This window comes from Acinonyx jubatus, chromosome E4 (assembly GCF_027475565.1).
Source record: "Acinonyx jubatus isolate Ajub_Pintada_27869175 chromosome E4, VMU_Ajub_asm_v1.0, whole genome shotgun sequence".
NCBI classification, from domain to species: Eukaryota; Metazoa; Chordata; class Mammalia; order Carnivora; family Felidae; genus Acinonyx; species Acinonyx jubatus.
Window position 1 is genome coordinate 35,536,861 of NC_069395.1, and position 20,077 is coordinate 35,556,937.

The 20,077-nt window shown below is 45.9% G+C and overlaps 1 protein-coding gene across 5 annotated transcripts in view; it reads right to left on the minus strand.

Moving 5' to 3' along the window:
- Positions 1–1,019: 1,019 nt before the first annotated feature.
- Positions 1,020–20,077, minus strand: part of IRF6 (interferon regulatory factor 6) — a 39,748-nt gene continuing 20,690 nt past the window's right edge. Inside the window, exons 1-9 of one of the 5 annotated variants that reach the window (XM_015079944.3) lie at positions 19,268–19,471; positions 15,135–15,218; positions 14,409–14,585; positions 10,131–10,335; positions 8,749–8,877; positions 6,548–6,706; positions 5,082–5,474; positions 4,285–4,403; positions 1,020–3,177 (exon numbers count right to left, since the gene is read on the minus strand). In XM_015079944.3, coding sequence (XP_014935430.1) covers positions 2,953–3,177; positions 4,285–4,403; positions 5,082–5,474; positions 6,548–6,706; positions 8,749–8,877; positions 10,131–10,335; positions 14,409–14,582 — 1,404 coding nt within the window. In that variant the 5' untranslated portion in view covers positions 14,583–14,585; positions 15,135–15,218; positions 19,268–19,471 and the 3' untranslated portion in view covers positions 1,020–2,952. Of the gene's footprint in view, positions 3,178–4,284; positions 4,404–5,081; positions 5,475–6,547; positions 6,707–8,748; positions 8,878–10,130; positions 11,725–14,408; positions 14,586–15,134; positions 15,219–15,327; positions 15,569–19,267; positions 19,472–20,077 lie in introns of those variants that run through there. The other 4 variants (XM_027074523.2, XM_053209618.1, XM_053209616.1 and 1 more) reach the window with 4 other exon arrangements.

Here is a 20,077-nt window from a genome sequence, read left to right on the forward strand (position 1 = left end):
TCAGAAGGAGTCAGAAACAGAGACTAGGAACTAATTTGAGGATTTTATTTTCCATGGTGGTTTAGCAATAAATCTGTAAGATGAAAGGCTTCCTTAGTTCATTCATTTATTCTAACAACAAATACAGTTGACCCTTGAACAACCCAGGTTTTAGGGGGTGCTGTACACAGGAGATACTCTGTGTATAACTTTTGACTCCCCCAAAACTTTACGAATAGCCTACTATTGACCAGAAGGCTTTCTGATAATATAAGCAATTAGCACATATTTTTATTATAGCAACATGTATTATATACTGTATTCTTACAATAAAGCTAGAGGAAAAAATGCTAAAAAAATATATGAGAAAATACGTTTATAGTACTCTACTATATCAAAAAACAATCTGAGTATAAATGGGCCTATGCAGTTCAAACTTGTGTTGTTCAAGGATGTTATATTTGAGAACATACTATGTACCAGGCACTGGCAACAAAGTCCAAGACAAACAGTCCCTACTTTCAGCAATTTTGTAATCGAGCAGGACACAAATGCTGAGCAATTACCAGGGAACAGATTCTTCTGCAAAAGGAAGTATAGGATGATATGGGAACATAAAACCAGATACCTAATTATATAGGGAAGGAACAGCCCAGATCCAACACTTGCTCCCCCAATTTACCTATAGTGTTGTGTTTTGTTTGGTTTTGAACTTTGAGCTAACCTGGTTTGGTGGGGTGGACAGTGAACAAAAAGAAGAGCTGGTGACACCATCTAATTCCCTTTCCACTCTTGAGCAACGTGGACACAAGGAAGTAGAACACATCAAGAGTGTGTCGCCACTAAAGGAGATAAAGACTCTCCCAAGAAAGATACACCTCGTATCTATCAATCCATCGGGTCCAGAGAAGGAGAACTGAGGGAGATCAGTGGACAGCGCTGCACTCTCCCAGCATTGTAAAAACAATAGAAAACATGGAAGAAACCAGGCTGTCTCATGAAGACCACATAGAACCACTCATCCATTCCTCTGACATGTTTGGATTTTTTATTACAGTCACATACTGGAAGTTTGACCCTTCTTGGCCCTTCAAAACACAATTTTCAACACCGCTAGCTCATATTATCTGGACCCCCAGCCAGATGGACAGACTGGCTATCAGCCTCTCCAAGAATAAGGGAAAAGCACTACCCAGATCTAGCAGTTGCCCTCCCAGTTTACCTACAGTGGGTTCTTTTTAACTTTGAGCTGGGCAGGTATAGACAGAGGCAGCCAGACACAAAGACCAAATCCTTCACGTCACCCACTCAACAAAATGATCAAAAAATATAAAGGTTCTATACCTTGCATGTTTTCTAGTTTCTAGAAGCCCAACTTCTGCTCACAGATCAACACCTGACATTTACCCAGATTTCTCTTGGTCATACTTTAGTAACAGCAGATCCCACTAGGTCCCTTAGAGACCCTAAAACCACAGCTTTAGCATTCCAAATAAGTCCCACTGCCACCTGTGACTGAATTGAGCCTAAGGCTTTTGAAGCTGCCTGACTTTTCAGCTAGCTCAACTTCAGTAGCAAATGGGGGATGGCCTGGTTTAAGTGCAGCACACTAGACAGGGGTTTTCTCATTATGGCCTGGCATGGATAGGCATCAGTATTCAAGAGGATTAGGGGCCTGCAACCAGAGATTAACATCTTGTTCTCCATTTAGGTTTTAGAGTTTCAATTATGCTTGTCTTTAAAAAAAAAAAAAAAAAAAGGTTGGGGGGTAGGACAGAGAGGTCAGGGATGGAGCAAAAGTTAACAGATAAGACCAGTCTGTGGCAGCCATAGTTGCAGTGTTCTACACCATTCTTCACCTGAGTCCTTCACGCCCAGCCACCTCCACAAGAAGGGAGACAAGCAGGTTTGGGCTAGGTGAGCCTTTTGCAGAAGAGCACAGCCTAGTCCTCCTTCACTTTGGCCTTAAAACTGGATACCCCATTTTTCCAACAGCAAAAAATCCAAAGGGTAGTAAAATTGTAAAAGTTTCCAAACAAGAACGAAGTGTCCCTGTTGTAGTCACGAGTTTGTCCTACATGGCCCAGCACACTCCCAGGTCTTCCTCAAAGAAAAAAAGGAAAAAGAGCTCTGTCTTTTCTGAAGAGTACCACTGAGTCATATACTCTTATCTACACCCGCCCCTGCACCCCCCCCCCCCACCACAGTGTTATTTGAGTGGTGGCAAGGTAGATACCAGACAACCAATTCTGCATAATCCCTAGGCCTTCTGTTGACAGATTCCCTTTAGAAGCTCAGTTTATGAGGCTTTACTCCACAGACCAGGTGACTTTCAGACTTTGGCACATATTTCTATTTAGATATCAAGCTTGGTTCCTAAGCAACTAGCCAGTTCCCCTCCCTCGCTCTTACCCCGTCAGGGAGCCAAGCTTACTATACTAGCAGAACAGGTCAAACGGTGATCAATCTTGGACAAATCAGTGCTTGAAGGAACTTTAATAAAAGGAAAAAAAATAGTGCTAGAACAATGCAAAAGGGTTCTGTTCCAGGCAGTTTTTTTGCCTTGTACAAGTAGAATGAAGTCATCAGGCCAGAGTTTTAAAGCTGGCATTGTTTCAGGCATTGTTCCACCCCTTCATTTTACAGTAATGAATCTGAAGCCTAGAGGTTAAATAACTCGGTAGTTCAAGGTCATACCACTGAAGCAGAGGTGCAGCTAGAAGGCTGGTGTCCAAACTCCCAGGTCAAATCTCCTACTACATTACACTAACATGGGGAGGTTTAAAAAAGAAAGGGGGGATATGAAGGGTGATTTTTCCATAAATTAAATCAACTTTAAAAGTCAAGCGTATGTGGAGAGTTGGAGACCATTGTAAGATCGTAAGAAAGGAGAGGTTTAAGAGCTGGTTAAATCTGAATAAAAAATATCCATATGTACAATACTGTAAAAAAAAAAAAAGATGTCATTCATGATTACTGGGCTGGCAGGGCAGTGGGTAGTTGCATGCTGGGGGTAGGCTGCATGGGCTGCCAGCTTTCCTGGGTTTGGAGGATGCGGTACAGCTGTTTCAGCTGAGCAACGATGTTATCTTTGATGTCCGGAGTTGAGATCTGCAGGCGGACACTGCCACTGTCAAAGGACCGTGTAAAATCACCAGAAAACATCTCGTAGATCATCCGAGCTACCACCGGAATGACCTGTTCAGGACACAGAGCGCACAATTATCTGGTGAAGAAAAGGAATTTTTAAATAGCAGGAGGGGGCGCCTGGGTGGCTCAATCAATTAAGCGTCCAACTCTTGATTTTGGCTCAGGTCATGATCTTGCAGTTTGTGAGTTCGAGCTCCACATTGGGCTCTGTACTGATGGTGCAAATCCTGCTTGGGATTCTCTCTCTCCTCCTCTCTCTCTGCCCCTCCCCCCCTACCCTCCCCCTCGTCAAAAATAAATAAATAAAATTAAATAAATATATAAATGGCAGGAGGGGCTCAAGATCGAAGGAAGGACCAGTGAGGCCCTGGAGAAGTCCCAACTCTAATGTCTAGATAAGGGTACGCCTCTGAACCATCCTGCCAAAATTCACTCTAGAAGATAAAAAAAAAAAACCTGTATGTATCATCACACTACATGCCTAAGCAAACAGCTGCTTATTTAGCAAGACTTTTACCCACATTTCCTCTGTCGCCTTTTTGTACAAATCCAGGGACCAAACCCAAGTGGTCTTGCTGCCACTTATTAGAATAAAGTTACATTCTTAAAAGGAACTCAGAAGGTTTTTCTAAGGGGCACCTGGGTGGCTCAGTCAGTTGAGCCTCTGACTTTGACTTAGGTCATGATCTCATGGTTCGTGAGTCCAAGCCCCATGTCAGGCTCTATGCTGACAGCTCAGAACCTGGAGCCTGCTTCAGATTCTGTGTCTCCCTCTATCTCTGTCCCTCCCTTCTTCTCTCTTTCTCTCTCAAAAATAAATAAACATTAAAAAAATTTTTTAAAAAAAGGTTTTTCTAAAAGAGATGGAAAGGATTATATCCTTCCCAGCAAGATTCTGATGTCAGTGAGGGAATGAAAGAGAAGATCTTCACTAAATCAGTCACCCACTTTGAGGACCTTGTATTCTCCAGCTTGGCCCTGCTTTAATAGGACCTACTTGGTTCTTGCAATAAACAAAGCTTGAGTTGGCTACTCTATCTGATGGGATTAAAACCCACATAAGCTGATGGATCTTTGCTCAGCACAACCCTAGTCTTAGGGGCTAAAGCACTGGTAAAAAGGCAAAGAGTTGTTGACACATCCTTATCTCCTCACCTGAACCAAGATGAGTTTCCTTTCCAGGGGCTTCCCATCTGGCCATTCTTCCCCAAAGCATAAATAGATCTCAAATGGCGGCTGCTTCTCTATCTGTCCTTTCTGGTGGGCAATGAGATCTGTAGAAGGTAGAAGAGCAAGTTTGGTGTACTGGGTCATTCCATATCCACTCAGTTAATACCATATTTTATGCTGTCCAATATGGTGACCACTAGCCACATGTGGCTATTAAATTTAAATTAATTAAAATCAAATAGTTCTTTAGTCATATGAGTCACATATGCTCAATGGCCCCATGTGGGCTATAGTGGAAAGACAAATATACAACATTATCATTTCAGAGGGTTCTGTTGGACGTCACTGAACTAGACCTGAGGTTCAAATTATATTGTAAAATCCACATTTCAGTATTCTCCCTAAATTTGTCTGCTTGAATTTGCCACTCAGATTCCCAAATGAGAAGAGTATATCTTTTGCTGATTATGATGATGTCACCTTCCAAAGTTAAGGATAAGCTGGTGGCATTTGGTGGTAATGACAAGGCTGTCTCCCTCTTCTGCTATTAAAACAGCCACAACCAACCTAAAAATAGCTTCCAAGTACATAGCTTTGGAGTGGAAAGCCCTTCTTTGTTGCCCAGGTCACTTTCAGTTTTCAGCACTAAAGTTCCCTTGACTTCCTCCAGAAGTAGTTTTTTATTAAGATCTTTGCAGATCCAAGAAGGGGGTGGGGAAGGCAAGGAGGAAAACCTTCCAGGGAACAGTGCCCAACCATCAACCTTCTGAAAAATGACTTACCACTAAGGAATGTTTCCAGACAGAATAGTTTGACCTTCTTTTGTCTCTCAATCAGGTTGGGGGCAACAGGTGATGGGGCACATGGCCCAGACCAGTACACCTTGCACTGGCACAGCCTGATGGCATAAATGGCATGACCGCTGACCTCTAGGATCAGTCCTCTGTCCATGACATCTAGCAGTTTACTGGTGAACAGCTTCTGCTTCTCATTGGTGATGTGCTCTGGACCTGGGAACTTGACCTGCTCCAGGCTGACAGGACCGAAGAGCTCCTCTTGGTCAGGCATGGGACCCAGGTCCCCATAGAAGAGCCGGCAGCCCTGGGGGTTGCTCACCGTCATGGTCTGCCCATATTCCTTCCCACGGTACTGAAACTTGATGTCCAGGTCAGTCACTGCAAGGTGAGAGAGGACAGTAAGAGTCCTGCTCTGCTGCTCGGCCTGTCTATCCTTGAGACTCATACAAGTCCATCAAGATCAGGCCAGTTTTCAACCAGCATTCAGGAAGGTCACTGCCATAGTTATCCTTCCTGTAATAAAGGGAGACATCAACCTATTCCTGGAATATTCAGTCAAAAGGCTGCCTTAAAGCAGACAGTTCAAGGTCCATGTATACTATCTCTGTTTAATCATCACACCCTAAGGGCTAGAATTTCTCCAGGCAGACTTCTGGGGCCAGTCTCCTCACTTATACTGACTTAAGTCTTCACATCAGGAAGCACTGGAAAGAGCTAAAAACCAAAGTATCTGGTTTGTGTCACATTTTTGGCTCATTTTTAAAGAAATTATCCCAGAGGAATAATAAAAAAATACCAATCCGTCTTCTGAAAACATATGAGCACACTCTGTGGATCTGTTCTAACAATTTATCATAAAAGGACACAGTTCACAGCAAAGTAAATTTTCACTCATCAAACCTCCATTGAACCTTATAGATCTTATCAAAGCTATTAGCCTCTTGGACAAAATGCTAGCACCTGCATCCCCAGCCCCCACCCCATCCCCACTACCACCACGTACACTGTGAAAGGGAGATGGGACAAGGACATTGATTTTTCATTGAGATCAATTTGTGTTCAATTCAGAAACATTTTCTCCCACTCAGCAGCCCCTCAAATTCTAAGAGCCTTCTTTATTGAATCCATGTTAATTCATCTTCTTATCCCACAACTGGCCTTGTCCCCAGATCTCCTAGCCAAACTGATTAACCTAGGCTTTCTACCCACCTAAGAGGTGAGTAGCCTAGAGCTGCAATGAATCAGAGCACTCCCATGGGCAAGTAGATATGAACTAATGTTTCTTTACTTCTTCCCTGGTGACTCATCGGCCAGCCAGGAACCAGACAGAGGCTGCCTGGAGGATAGGTAGCTACTCTATACATGGCAAATAAATGGAAGCAGAAGGTGGGGCAGGGAAGGGACTATAACAGGAGCTAAAGACCCAACTAGAAAGATCAAGGCTCACTTACTGGGGAGAGAGCTTATCCACAGCTCTGGAGAGCTATAGAAAGGCTGTATGGGTGCCTGGGGTACTTCCATTTCCAGAGGTTCAGTTTTAGGCCACACTGCTTCAGGGCTGCAGTTACCCACACTGCAGTTGCCCACACTGGCTGGTGCCATGGGAGAACCTAGAACAGAAGGATGCGGGTGAGCAGGCAGGGGTACCACATACGTACATCACCTGGTCTGAGGCTCTAAAACCTAACAAGATCAACAGACAAGAGTCAAACACTGGACTATAACTTGGTGTGGCAGCAACCCATCAATGAATGATTCCCACAACTAACATGATAATAAGGTTCCCCTCCTTCTTCTGCTTCCTAATCGTATTAGTTCTCCCATAAACTCATCGTTCAGAAAACCTGCATTTGTTGACGATTAACAGACATGTGAGTCTTCTCTGGGGTTAAATTAGAATGGGCATGAATGAGAGGCTCCCTGTTGCAGATTTCGACCCCAGCAATTAAGTAGGAGTTGGCTGTCTTCAATAAAATGAACTCAACTGAATTGATTAGTTTTCAGTGTATAGAAATTCCACTAAAAACAAACAAATACTTTTAGATACACAAAACATCTGAAAGGATACCCCAAAACCTGAAAGGATCTCTTTCCTCCAGGGAAGCTGAGCAGGAGGTTCAGAGACAGAAAGGAGGGAAAACCTTTTAACTGATTACCTTTGTAATAATCAATAAATTGATTCATTTGTACCATCATGAATTTTAAACCACGTAAGACCACTATTTATTCAAAAGCATCTAATCAAAGCTTTTTAAGAAAGATAGTGAAACACCCATCCTATTTTCCTGCTCTTGTCAGAGTTGACTCACTCCAAAGTCTACAGATTTCTCCTCCTAGCCTCACCTCTTAGGCATCTATCCTTCAACAATTCTTCCTCTGCCCCAACAGCTCTGAAATCATAGAAGTTAATGTTTCTTTGACCCTTTGTGCACAAGCCTGGTTAAATCTATGTACCCATTTTACTTTTTTGTTTTTAACAGACGTCCCACATCTTCCCAAAAAGGATCCAAGGCAGCCCGTTACATAAGGCCACACAACTTTAGTTTAGTAAAATATGAACAGAAATAGGAAATCAAGATCCTGGAAATAGGTTGCATCCTTTTCAGGGGTAAGAATAATAGAATAAGTCAGTCAAGGATTTGGGAAAGGATCTCACATCTCCAGGTATCCAGCTCAAATCACTAAGTGGGAATGTAGCACGTGGCAAAACGGACCATGAAAAAGCTCAATGATATTTTTCTTTACTCATCACTTGGTTGTAAAGATGTAAATGGCAGGTTAAGTGAAGGAGGGCAAGTGAAAAGACAATAAGGGTTGTTTCTTGATTCTCAAAGTCAAGGGAATCACCTAGAGTAGAGTACTCCAAAAGAGCAAAGGAATCATCTCGATATATTAAATTCTCTAAATGGCACAAGTATCTCATTTGATCTGTAGCAGCCAGATGGAATTAGAAAGGCAGTGACAGCTTCTGAACTAAATGCATAGCATTTGCTCCTAGTCAAATGGACAGTCCAAGTGAAGATGCTGAAAAGCAATTCACCTCGTGTTTGAGCTTCTTCAGAATGTGCAGTGGCAGAGTCACGACCTACCTTGTCACAGTGACCTTCCAATCTCTCATTTTTCCTGGGAAGCTGAATTCAAAAAGTCCATAAAGGAAGCAAAAAATCTCCTGCAGATAAATTCTATCAAAGCCTAGTATTAAGAGATGTAGAAATCCCAAGATTCTCATGATATAGCCCTAGCAAAGTAGACCCTGTTAAGAAAGTGACACAAAATTCATACCAAGAGAAATAGTGAAAGATTTTGCCTACAATTAATAAAAATGGTATCTGCTGCACTTGGCCTTAAGGAAAATTAGTGAAATTTATAACTGATGTATTTGTATATGGGATTGAGAACGAATTTGAATTTTTAATTTCTCTGAATTATGTGTAAGATTCAGATGTTCTCTAGGCCTGGAAGCCACCCTCTGGGATAACTGGGCCAGCAGAGTTCCTTTGTCTATGACCCCTACTTGCTAATGGACCAGCAGCTTGGCCACAGGACCTGGTCACTGCTCCCAGTGCCGTGGGGGCCGAGGGGTCAGCAGTTGCAAAGGCAAAGCCTCTTCCATCCTCCTCACTCTTCTGTACCACCTATCACCCCCACTCACCATTGATGTTCAGGAAGGGGAAGGTGTCCTGGATGGGAACATGGTGCTGTGACTGGTCAAGCTCATCTTCCTCATCTTCTTCATCTACATCATTATCCTTCTCATCCCAAGGAGCAGATCCAGTGGATCCTACCCAAGAAACAGACACACAAGCCACCAAGTGAGCCACTCAGGCTGCACCACCATCCTTGCTGCTGATCCACTGTACATATTAGGTACTGTTAGTACAGAGGTTCCCCGGGTTCAGTGTGCTCCCTCCACATCCTAGCCAAAAAGAATGGGAACCAAAGCTGTATTAACCTCTGGCTCCAACTCCTATTGAGCCCTAACATGAGCTCTCTTCCCCTCCCCTACTTAGGACCTGCACGCCCTACTCCCCTTTCCTAGAAATCTCTTAATTCCTACTTTTGCTACACATTAACATTGCTTTTAAGGACTCAAGAACACTAACTTCTCTCCTTTAAGCTTAAAGTGAGGACAGATGCTTCCCTTTTGGCAGGGGCTCACTAGATTCATTGGAGGACAAGTCTAAATTGTCTGGCCTTTAGTTGGTACTTGCCAGGCATTGGGTAAACAGGAGGATCAGGTGATATTCGCTTAGAAAAAGTATCCTACAAATTAAATAATCACTCATCCAACATTTACAGAGAACTTAATAGCTTTTAAATGTCATGTCAGTTGAGTCTTAACAATAGTCTTTGAAGTAGGCAGGAAAGATGAGAACCCAGATTTTACCATTGAAGAAACTGAGGCTCAAAGTTCATATGACTTGATTCGATGTTTCACAAGGAGCAAAGTGATAAGAGCCAGGTTCAGAACTCAAACCTTCTAAGGTTTAATTCCTCCATCTTCAAAACTACCTGACCTCTCCTCTCAGTGTTGAGTCCCAAAGGAAGCTCTTCCTACAGTAGGAATCTACATAGCCTCTATATTCTAATGCTTTAAGCAGTCAGGCTAGTGAGTATTCCCCTAAGTGAACAAGAAGATTTTGTTGTCTTTACATCTTTTGTTCTCTGAGTCCTTCCTAGGGAAAGGCCTTCTTGCTTTACCAATCTTAAACTTTGTAAGAGATTTTCAAGTCAACTATCTCTTTTTTATTTAAGTTTTTTAAATGTTTATTTATTTTTGAGAGAGACAGAGCACAAGCAGGAGAGGGGCAGAGAGAGAGGAAGACACAGAATCAGAAGCCGGCTCCAGGCTCTGAGCTGTCAGCACAGAGCCCGACACAGGGCTTGAACTCATGAGCCATGAGATCGTGACCCGAGCTGAAGTCCAACGCTTAACCCGACTGAGCCACCCAGGCGCCCCCAACTATCTCCTTAAGAGCCTAGCCCAGAACCTGGTTCACTATCCCCCCGTCTCCCCAGCAGCTGGGGCCTCACCTGGGTTAATGATTGACCCCTGAGGCTGGGGGATGTCACACACTTGATATATCTTCACTGGGTTCATGGGCACTTCCTTGGTGCCATCATACATCAGGTTGAATTCCCTGCTCTTGTTGAGAGCACAGCGGAGCTGGGCCTTCCATTTAGCCGGGTCAGGGTCATCCACTCCTTCCTGGTACTTCCCAGTCTCCACAGCCCAGGCCTGAAGAATAGGAAACTGTAGTGAATGTCTGCTGTTGCCCAGTACAAAGTGTACTCACCCTCTCCCATACAGACACACATGCACACACACCCCTGCCTTGCTGCCCCACCATCCCAATCCCAATTTAGAGAGCCTGCTGTAGCAGGAAACACCACCCTCAGGACCAGGCAAAGCAGGGCCTGAGGGAAATTAAGCCATAAGTAAACACAATCTTTTGAAAGGAGGAGCCTCATCTCAAGTGTTGATGCCAGCACCACCTGTCAAGAGTGGCTGTAACGAGGGTTGAAAATAAAGAAAAGTCTGGAAAAAAATACAATTCACTCTTGAACACTATAGGGGTCAGGAATACTGACCCCTTGCACAGTCAAAACTCCACATACATTTTTAATTTTTTTTTTTATTTATTTTGAGAAAGAGAGAGCGAGTGGGGAAGGGGGCAGAGAGAGAGAGAGAGAGAGAGAGACAGACAGACAGACAGACACACAGACAGACAGAATCCCAAGCAGGCTCTGCACTGTCAGTGCAGAGCCCAGTGAAGGGCTCAAACTCATGAACCATGAGACCATGATCTGAGCCGAAATCAAGTCAGACACTTAACCGACTCAGCCACCCAGGTGCCCCAAAAATCCACACATATAATTTTTGACTCCCCAAAACTTAACTATTACTAGCCTCCTGTTGACCAGAAGCCTTACTGGTAACAGTCGATTAACACATATTTTGTATATCATATGCTGTATTACAATGAAATAAGCTAGAGAAAAGACATGCTAGTAAGAAAATCATAAGAAAAATACACAGTACTGTATTTGTCAAAAAAATCCGCATATAAGCGGACCTGCACAGTTCAAACCCATATTGTTCAAACGTCAACTATATACACCAAAATGCTAGTGGTAACTTTGGATAGCAGGATTTCAGGTAAATTTTTTTGGCTTATTTGTTTTGACATTAATTACTTACAAGACAGAAGGAGATGGCATGTGATATGAAGAGTTTGGCCTTGCTGTTCCCTCCCCCCTACATCCCTCAATCTGATGCTTAAATAATTGTAGAAAACAAGTACCTTTAGGAATAAGAGCCTGTAGGAGGACAGGAAGCACACTCTGGGAGTTCAGCTGAACACTGAGGGCCTCATTCAGCTGACCCCATGTCCTAGTAAACCCCCACCCCCTGCCCTTCCCTAGTTCCTCAGAGTCCCACTTCACTGGAAATACTTTGCTGCAAACACCAGGGGCTGGTGGCATGAGCTAAAACCACTTTGGCTCCTCCACTCTGGTTTTCAGTTTCCAGGTCCAATGGCATGTCTGTTTCCACTCACGGGATATCCACTCTCCCCGGCTGCTAATACAGTCTCAGATCTCTATGCTTTCTTCAGGACATCACGTTCTGATGCAGAGAAGGGGGATGTCATTAGCAGAGTAGTCAAGATCAGGAAGCACACACCAACTTGTTCAAGTGGACAGGGCACACGTCCAGTCCCAACTCTCTGCCTCTGCTTCTGACCTCAAGCTGAAATGGAAATGTCCTGCCCCATCCTTTGAGATCTCTGATCTCCCTCAGTCCCTCCCTGAAGAACCTGACCATCACGAGGAAGTTTCTTCCAAAACTAATTTAAATCCTTATCTTCTAATTCCAGCTCACTTCTTACCATTTCCTCAGGCTTGGGGGCACCTGCATTTGTTTCGCACTATAGGATGAAGAGGTCTGCCCTAGGTGGCTGCACTGGCACCATTCCATACAGCTCCCCACAGGGGATTTCAACTTCATCGATCCCTAGGGTCTGGGAAGCACATCTCCAGTTGTGCCTGACTGCTGCCTTGCCACATTTACTTTTCCGTTTATTTGATCCCCTGTACCCTCTCCCAGTCTGGCCCCACCCAGCTGGCGTGGACTGTGCTGACTTTGGCATGGGTCTTCAAGTTTCTGTGGCTCCCTAAATCCCTGCCCCTCCATGGAGAGCAGCCAGACTAACCCAGAAGCACTGCCCCAGCCTTACTGCTCACAACACAGACATTCCTCCTCAGGACCCACTCAGAAGGTTCAGAGGGCCAGGGCTGATGCAGCAGAACACAGTACCAGACACATGGCATTCACTGGGATTTATAAACATGACTTACTCAAACCCATTCTGAGTCTTGCTTCTGACACTCAGGTCACTGTGGAGGTCCCTATTCCCCTTCCAGAAATGGAAGTAACCTCTGTATTTTGATGGTTATTCACTATTTCTCCCCATACGTTATTTCACTCAATTCTCATGACAATCCTCTGAGGCAGGCAAGACTGGTTTCATCTCCATTTTACCAAAGGGGAAGCTAAAACCCAAAGAGACTATGTGACTTGTTCAAGACCATATGTGCAATTGATAGTAGTAGGACTTGAAATCAGATCTTCCAATTCCTGGCCAGAATGAGGTAGTATGATAATGGGGGAGCAGATAGGCTTGGGTTCAAATCCAGGCCACACTCATTACTGGATGTGTGATTCTGGCAAATTATTTAGTCCCCCTGAGACTCAGCCTCTGCATCTACAACATAAGAGGAATACCCCCCCTTACAGAGTTCCTGAGAATTAAATGAGATAATGGACACCCATTTAATGCTAGCACCCCGCTGCTTCCCCCTCCCCCCACACAACCTGCCCAAGGCCTGTCAGAGCTTGGGATGGGTGAAAGCACCCTCACTCTTCTCCAGACTTAAAGGCCCTCCCTTACTATTCCACAAGCAGAGATCCAGATATAAATAAGACAAGCTTCCTGCAGCCACTTTTTTCTCAAGCCCGAAGCACACAGATTGCTCTCGTGAATAGGGCTTTCAGGAACCAGCCTCTTCCCCCATAGCCAGCCACCCCCAGCCACCAACAGCAAATCCAGTTTCAGACCAAGGCCACAACCACAAGTCAGCTGGGCCAGGGCAGGTCAATTCCCCCCTCCATGCCAACTCCAGCAATTGGTACTGGTTTCAAGATGTCTTCCCTACCATTTTCATACCGTTATTTAATTGGTAAATTAAAAGTGCTCCTTTACTTTCTTTCTAAGTGCTCTCAGACCAATTTTCTCTCCACTACCTGGGTCTATACCTGATATAACTGAGTTGGGAAACATCTCTCAGATGGCTCTCCTTTGAGGGGCGAGCCCACCTTTTCTGGTCCAATCTCAGCAAGAACTTGGGGTGTCACTCTTGAGGGGCCCAGCGTAAGGACCGGATTTCCTTCTGACTTCCAGCTTAGAGAGGGAAGGAGAGGCTAAACTCACTTCTCTGTGACTTGGAGAGGCAGGAACTTAAGCCAGCAGCTGACACAGAAGACTGGCCAGCACAGAGCAGTTGGTCCGGAGCAGAGGCACAGGCTCCAGAGTTACAAACAACATAACACTCCTTCCCACAACCAGCTTCCCACCTACGTCTGTCTTAAGTCAAGCTTTGGCTTCACGAGATTTTGTAAAAGGCCAGTGATTAAATCTGGTTTTCAGTTAAGTAAAACAATTCTCATATCAGGTATTTTTTATTTAAGAAAACATATTTGTAGAATAAAAGCTTGCACTATATCATCTCTCATTTTTAAGCAGAGGTGATGGGTTGGGTAAGGGATTTTAATACCAAAAGAAAAACTTGCAAAGAACCCTCTACACCCATCCTACGGTCTATGTTAGGAGCCTGCTAACACTCAGTAGTTCTGTCCTGGGTTGGAGAGCTGTCCCTGGCCCAAGCACCTCTCTCCATAGCAAGAACCCTGAGTGAATGAAGAACAAGAGTTATTTGCTGACCCTGGGAGCTTTTGGAACAACCCCATCAGTCCAATCATCTGTAGTTTAGCCAACTGCACCTGGGATCTTTTGGGATGTGAGTCGAGCTCCTTCGACCAATGGGAAAGAATAAACGGCCTCAAACATTATGGACATGCCCCAGCAGGAGAAATTACTACGCCTAAGTTTGGGCACCCCCTTCATAAACATTCTCTCTGATACAGGAGCATTTGGATCTAGTGTATCCCCATGCCAAAATAGAAAACAGAACAACCAAAAACATCCACATAGGTCTGACAGAACTGGTCCGATGGTAGAAGAAGTCCTTTACCTTGAAAATGGTATTTTCCTCCTCTTGTTGGGGGCTATGCCGGGTGGCATGTTTCCAGGGAATCTGGAAGCGCTTGGAGTCCCTGTGTAGCCAGATGAGCCCAGGGTACAGGCCACTATCCACCTGGGCCACCAGCCAGGGCTTCAGCCGAACTCTGCGGGGGTGGAGGGCCATGATCTGGGTGGAGGGGTAAAGAGTAGAGAGCGCAGGAGAATTAGGCCAGCCTCTGGGAACTTTTCCCAGCCACTGTTCCCGTATGATAGAGCTAGAGTTTCATTAGATTACAGCAAAGAAACTAAATATGGGAATACACTGTGCCAGGTAAGGAAGAAAAGAAAAGAGGTTAAAAGGTCCTTTTGATTCTTATTCCAAAGCCATTTATGCTTCATGTTCTAGCCAAATCAGACTTATCATGTAAGTGGATCACATTTCTTCTATTTAAATCCTGAAGCAGAAAAAGAAAAAAGATGATGTCATCCCTGCTGGAACACAGTCCTTCCTGAAGAACCAAGGGCTCTTGGAATTGCTCTTTTCAATCTCATCTCAAGAAAAGGAAGAAAAAAAGGTACGGAAACAGCAAAGATACAAGGTAAGAATTTGAAGCACACTCTCTTTTTCAACAAGAGAACTAAAGGTGAGTGGGGAATATTTTAGGAAGAAATGACCCCATTGTGGTGAGAGAGAAGTAGACAAGGGGCAGGTCCTGGTTCCAACATCCTCACTTACAGAGATGAGCAGGCAGTGTCTCCACGGGGTTCTGAAGAGCTGGACCTCAGGTCAGCTTCCTTTTCTCTGGACCACCCAAAGACTCTGGAGCAAGAAAAAAGGGGTCTGAGTTGGTTATCAACAGGACAATCCAGTGGCTGGGAGAATACTAGGGAACATGGGAGACAAAGGCTCTGAGGACCCTTTCTTGCACCTGAGTCCAGAAAAGTCCAGGAGCCCTAGAATAATCAAATGCTACAGTTCCTAAACTTAGGCTGCTAACCACAATCATAAGACAGGCTCTGTTCTGCTCAGGCAGCCTCCTCCACCTGGGTCTGTTTGTCTCCACACGAAGGCTAGAGTGACGTCTTTGGTTGCAGGAGCTGGCCTGGGTAAAGTCTGCGATTGATTCTCATAAAAATACACGGGCACAGCAGATAACATTCGGCAGCAGCCAGCACTCACAGCAGGAAACAGAGGCCTGCCCAGATTGGGTGTCTTTAGGAAAGACTAGTCAGTCACTAGAGACCTGTTTGCTTGGGATGTTGTGTTTAGATTTTTTGGGTGTTCTCATCTTACTTTGTTTTTACTTCAGGTGAAAAAGGGAGGCCTGCAAAATAGCGTTCACTCAACAAATATGTGTTCATCAGCTACTGTGTGTCCAGCACTATGTCCATTAAAAAGCACATAGTTTTCCTCAGACTCCCTGAAGAAACCCACATTGGAAGTGCTCAAGCCCCACAGTGGCCTGAGGAAAGGAAGATAAATAAGTCACCTTCACACCCAGGAAGATCCCCACCTGGATCACAGTTCAGAAACCAAACCAGTTGAGTCAGCTGAAGGCTCCCACTCAGAGGAGCTTAGCTGAGGGGGTGGCCTCAGCCACCACTTCCTTCCCCAGCCAGACACCCAACAAACAGGGAAAACCCAAACCAACTCAGCTTCTGGCACTTTAAGAGCAAGGCAGGACCTGCTCTCACCTGAGCCTTCTGACCCAATTAACAAGTCCTGCAACTGAAACCTTCCCCCTGGGAGCACAGCTCACAGTGGGCAGGCAAGGTTGGCATGCAGTATTCAACTGTCCCCCGCCCCATCCCCATGTTGTTGGCCATGGTTTTGGAAGGGCAGCAAGTCAAGCCACCAAACCGTGGAGAACATTTACCTTATAAGGAGTAGAGAATGCATATTCTCCTAAGGGCAAGTTCTACCTTCTCCTCCTCAGTCCCAGGCTACTGGAAAGGGGATGGGGCAAGGAAAGGACGAATAGGGACATGGGTGACACGTTGGTCAACCCTGCAAGGAACTTTTGCAGTACCAGTAAATGCTGGGTCTATGCTTGTCAGACATGGGAAATCTCCGTCTGGATGGACTTTGAAGAATAGGGCTTATCCTAGTTGATTGACAGCTCATCAAGAAAAAATTAAAGCAACGGAGCCAACATGGGGAACTGCACATAGTGATAGGGAAGGAGAAGCAGCCACCCATAGAGATGGATTGTTAAGATCTAGAGTCCTGGGTTCTCAACATTCTCTCAAGATGGCACCACACATGAGCAACCCCGCCCCAGCCTGCCTTCCTCCATGCCCCACCTCCCTCACTGCTAACCCTCTCCACCTTCTGGAAGTCAGCCAAGATCTCCCTCACCTGCCACCCAGTAACTAAGACTCTAAACACTGGCAGAGAAGGAAAAGCTGGAAGCAACCAAAATAACAGAGGAAAATGGCTAATTCACAGGCTGCAATATTAAGCAGTCATTAACAACGGGACGTCTGAAGAATTTTTATTGGATCTGGGGAAATGTTTACAACATGAAGTTAAGGGAGAAAATACAGCATACAATATTGACTGTAGACTAGTATGTTCACCTTGTAACTAACATGCACTTGGGTACTTAGGCACATACACACATAATTTAAAAAAGGAAAAGATAATACATCAATGTAACAAGATATTCACAATGGTTACCTGGTGATGGGATTGAGTGAATTTTATACTTGCTCATATACTTGTGTATATGATTCACATTTTCCTACAATGACATGTTTCAATTTATGATAACAAAAATAAAAAAGCTACAAGTAATATTTTTTCAACCAAAAAAAAAATATTAGCTTAGGAAGCTAAGACATTTCTTGGCCCCTGGAAGGTATAAAAGATGATGTTCTTCAGCTAATGAGAGCACGGTACCAACAATCCTTCATATCTACACTGACTTTACAAAGTTTACATACACTTTTATTTACCGTGTTTGATTTCATCCTCATGATCAGGAAGTGGCATGTATTATCATCCCCATTAAAAAAAAATTTTTTTTTAACGTTTATTTATTTTTGAGACAGAGAGAGAGAGCATGAACAGGGGAGGGTCAGAGAAAGAGGGAGACACAGAATCTGAAACAGGCTCCAGGCTCTGAGCTGTCAGCACAGAGCCCGACGTGGGGCTCAAACCCACGGACTGCGAGATCATGACCTGAGTCGAAGTCGGAGGCTTAACTGACTGAGCCACCCAGGCGCCCCTCATCCCCATTTTATAGCTGGGTTAACGGAGACCCAGAAAAGTGCTTTATCTGGGGCCTGGACCCAACACTCCTCATCAGAGTGTGCTGTACTGAATCTTGCCACTAACCCTGCCTTCCAAATCCCTCCCTTCTTCTACACACTACGAGAGTAAACCAAAAACATTCACAAGATCCCAGCAGCACGAAGGGCCAAGGAAGTGGTTAGGGAGAAGACTGCATGACACCTGCCACCAAACACACCTAAATCAGAGTTCTCTTCCAAAACATTCTCAGCGCCCAAATCTCAATGCCCACAGAAACTTAGCCTAGCTGAAGTCAGCCCTAGTATCTCCAGCTGCCATCACAGTGAAATTCAAGGTCTGTGTCTCCAATAGGTATTTGACCAGCCAAAGAACAAAGATGCTAACTCATCCACTCCCCTCACGCTGGGCATCCAGCTGGGATACTTTCAACCTCCCTCAGGCACTAATTCTCCTCTCTCACACCCCCATTCCAGGGAGCAGGCCCTCTATAAACACCCCCACTGCCACCTCTGCAGCCCTTGCCCAGACGAGTTTCCAAGGGCAGCACTACCTCAAAGTAGAGATTCGAGATTGGGCTGTCAATGGTTTGGCTCAGAGTGAAAAGCATTTGCCAGGGAGTCCTGCTTTTTGTCCTTCCCCTGCAGGGAACCGAACGCCATCTTCCCAGTTCCCCAGCCTTTCTTCCCTTTAGTTTAGCCCTGCTTAGTGGTAAATTCTGTGCCATAATTCCCATGCCCTTCCTCCCTGCTGGATTGAAGTTAGGGGCTGGTGAGATGGTGCTGCTGTTATGTGTTATGCACACATCTAACCTTAAACTACTGTCCTGGGTCAGCACCAACTCCTACTCAAGCGCCTTCTCCCTCTCCCTTCCCTGGCTTCCACTTTTGACATCCACCAGGAGAGCAGGGTCGGGACAGAGGTGACCCCTTCATTACAAAGCAGGCTCCCCGGAAAGAGTGGCACCCGGGGCCTCCTTTCCAGTTGGGCCTGGGAGACTTTCCCCAGTTTTCCACACCCACCCTCCATCCCCTTGGGCAAAGAGGGCCTCACCCCCAGAGCAACCACGCCCTGCACCACCCTCCACAACACCAAGCTTGACTACTTGGAAAGCCAGTGGTGTCTCCCAGGCCCAAGGCGAGGGGCCTGGCTGCACTAAACAAATTCAAAGAGAAAAAACAAACTGGCTAAAGCGCCTGGCCGCCCCCATCTCCATTTCCCCAAACCCCCACCAGGACCAAGGGCCCGCAGGCCTCGGAAATCCCCTTTGGGACACTGGGGCCGGCGGCCCAGCGAGCTGGGCCTCCACCGGAGGGGTGGAGGCGACGTAGCTCTATCCTCTGGTGGGTGGATAAGGGCCGAGAGCGGCACGCTCCAGTAGGGCAGGGAGGGAAAGGGAGTAGAGAGAAGTGTGGGGTCGGGAGGGGCCCCGTACTCCAGGGCTAGGACCGCCCAAAAGCTACCTAAAGCAGGGCGACAAGCATCCAGCCCCTGAGAGTCCCCCCCCCAAACAAACAGATGTCCTCAAGCAAGGTTCCTAACCCCACAAACTCTGGGGCGGGTGTGTCCCCAGCCCCCTACCCCCAAAACTAGTGTTCAGAAGTTAGCGTCCTCACCTTTTCTCAATCCTGCTACAAGAAGCGGTCGTCCCCCGAACTAAGTCGCCAGCACTCCTTGACCGGTCAGCAAGCAATACCTGGGTTTGCGCAGGTAGACTCTTCGAGCTCCGCTCTCCGTCCCGCACCGGCCCTTACCTGCCGGGCCCAGGTGCGCGGAGCTCACGTCACCGCCTCGCCCTAGGACGCCGCAGCCCCCCTCCGCAGTCCGGCCACGCCTCCCAGGTGTGGCCACGCCCCCTCGCGTTCAGGATTGGCGGCTTAAGGGAAATCTGATACTCTGTGTTCCTGGGCGGCCCCGCGCCGCCCAGCCCCTTCCCCACCTCGCTCTCTGGCTTCTAACTCTGGCTGAGAAAATTCCCAGACTCGAGGCTGGACCTTACGCCTCGGGGCTGGTGGTCTTGGGAACTGGGAGCGCCTGGGAGGTCAGATCTGAGTTGAGAGGGTGCCCCCCCTTTCCACGTACCCCATGGTTCCCCTGCGGTTTTGGAGATAGTTAACCACAAGCAAGGGTTTAGAGATTCTGGGCAGGCCCTTCTACCCGTGGGGCTGTGTAAGTGAGTGGGATAAGGGGAAGGGACTCAGGACACTTGATCCCATGGAGAAGAAGCTCGGTGGCTTTCAGGGCAGGGATTCTGCCTTTATTCTGCCTCTTACCCGAGTGACTCAGGGTAAGTTACCTGGCTTCTTGGTTTCACTTTTCTTGTCTTTTCAGTGAGAATAATATGTGAGAGACTGCCTTTTCCAGTCACTATCTGGTAATGATTAAAAGCGTGGCCTCAGGAGCTAACTTTTAGGATTCAAACTCCA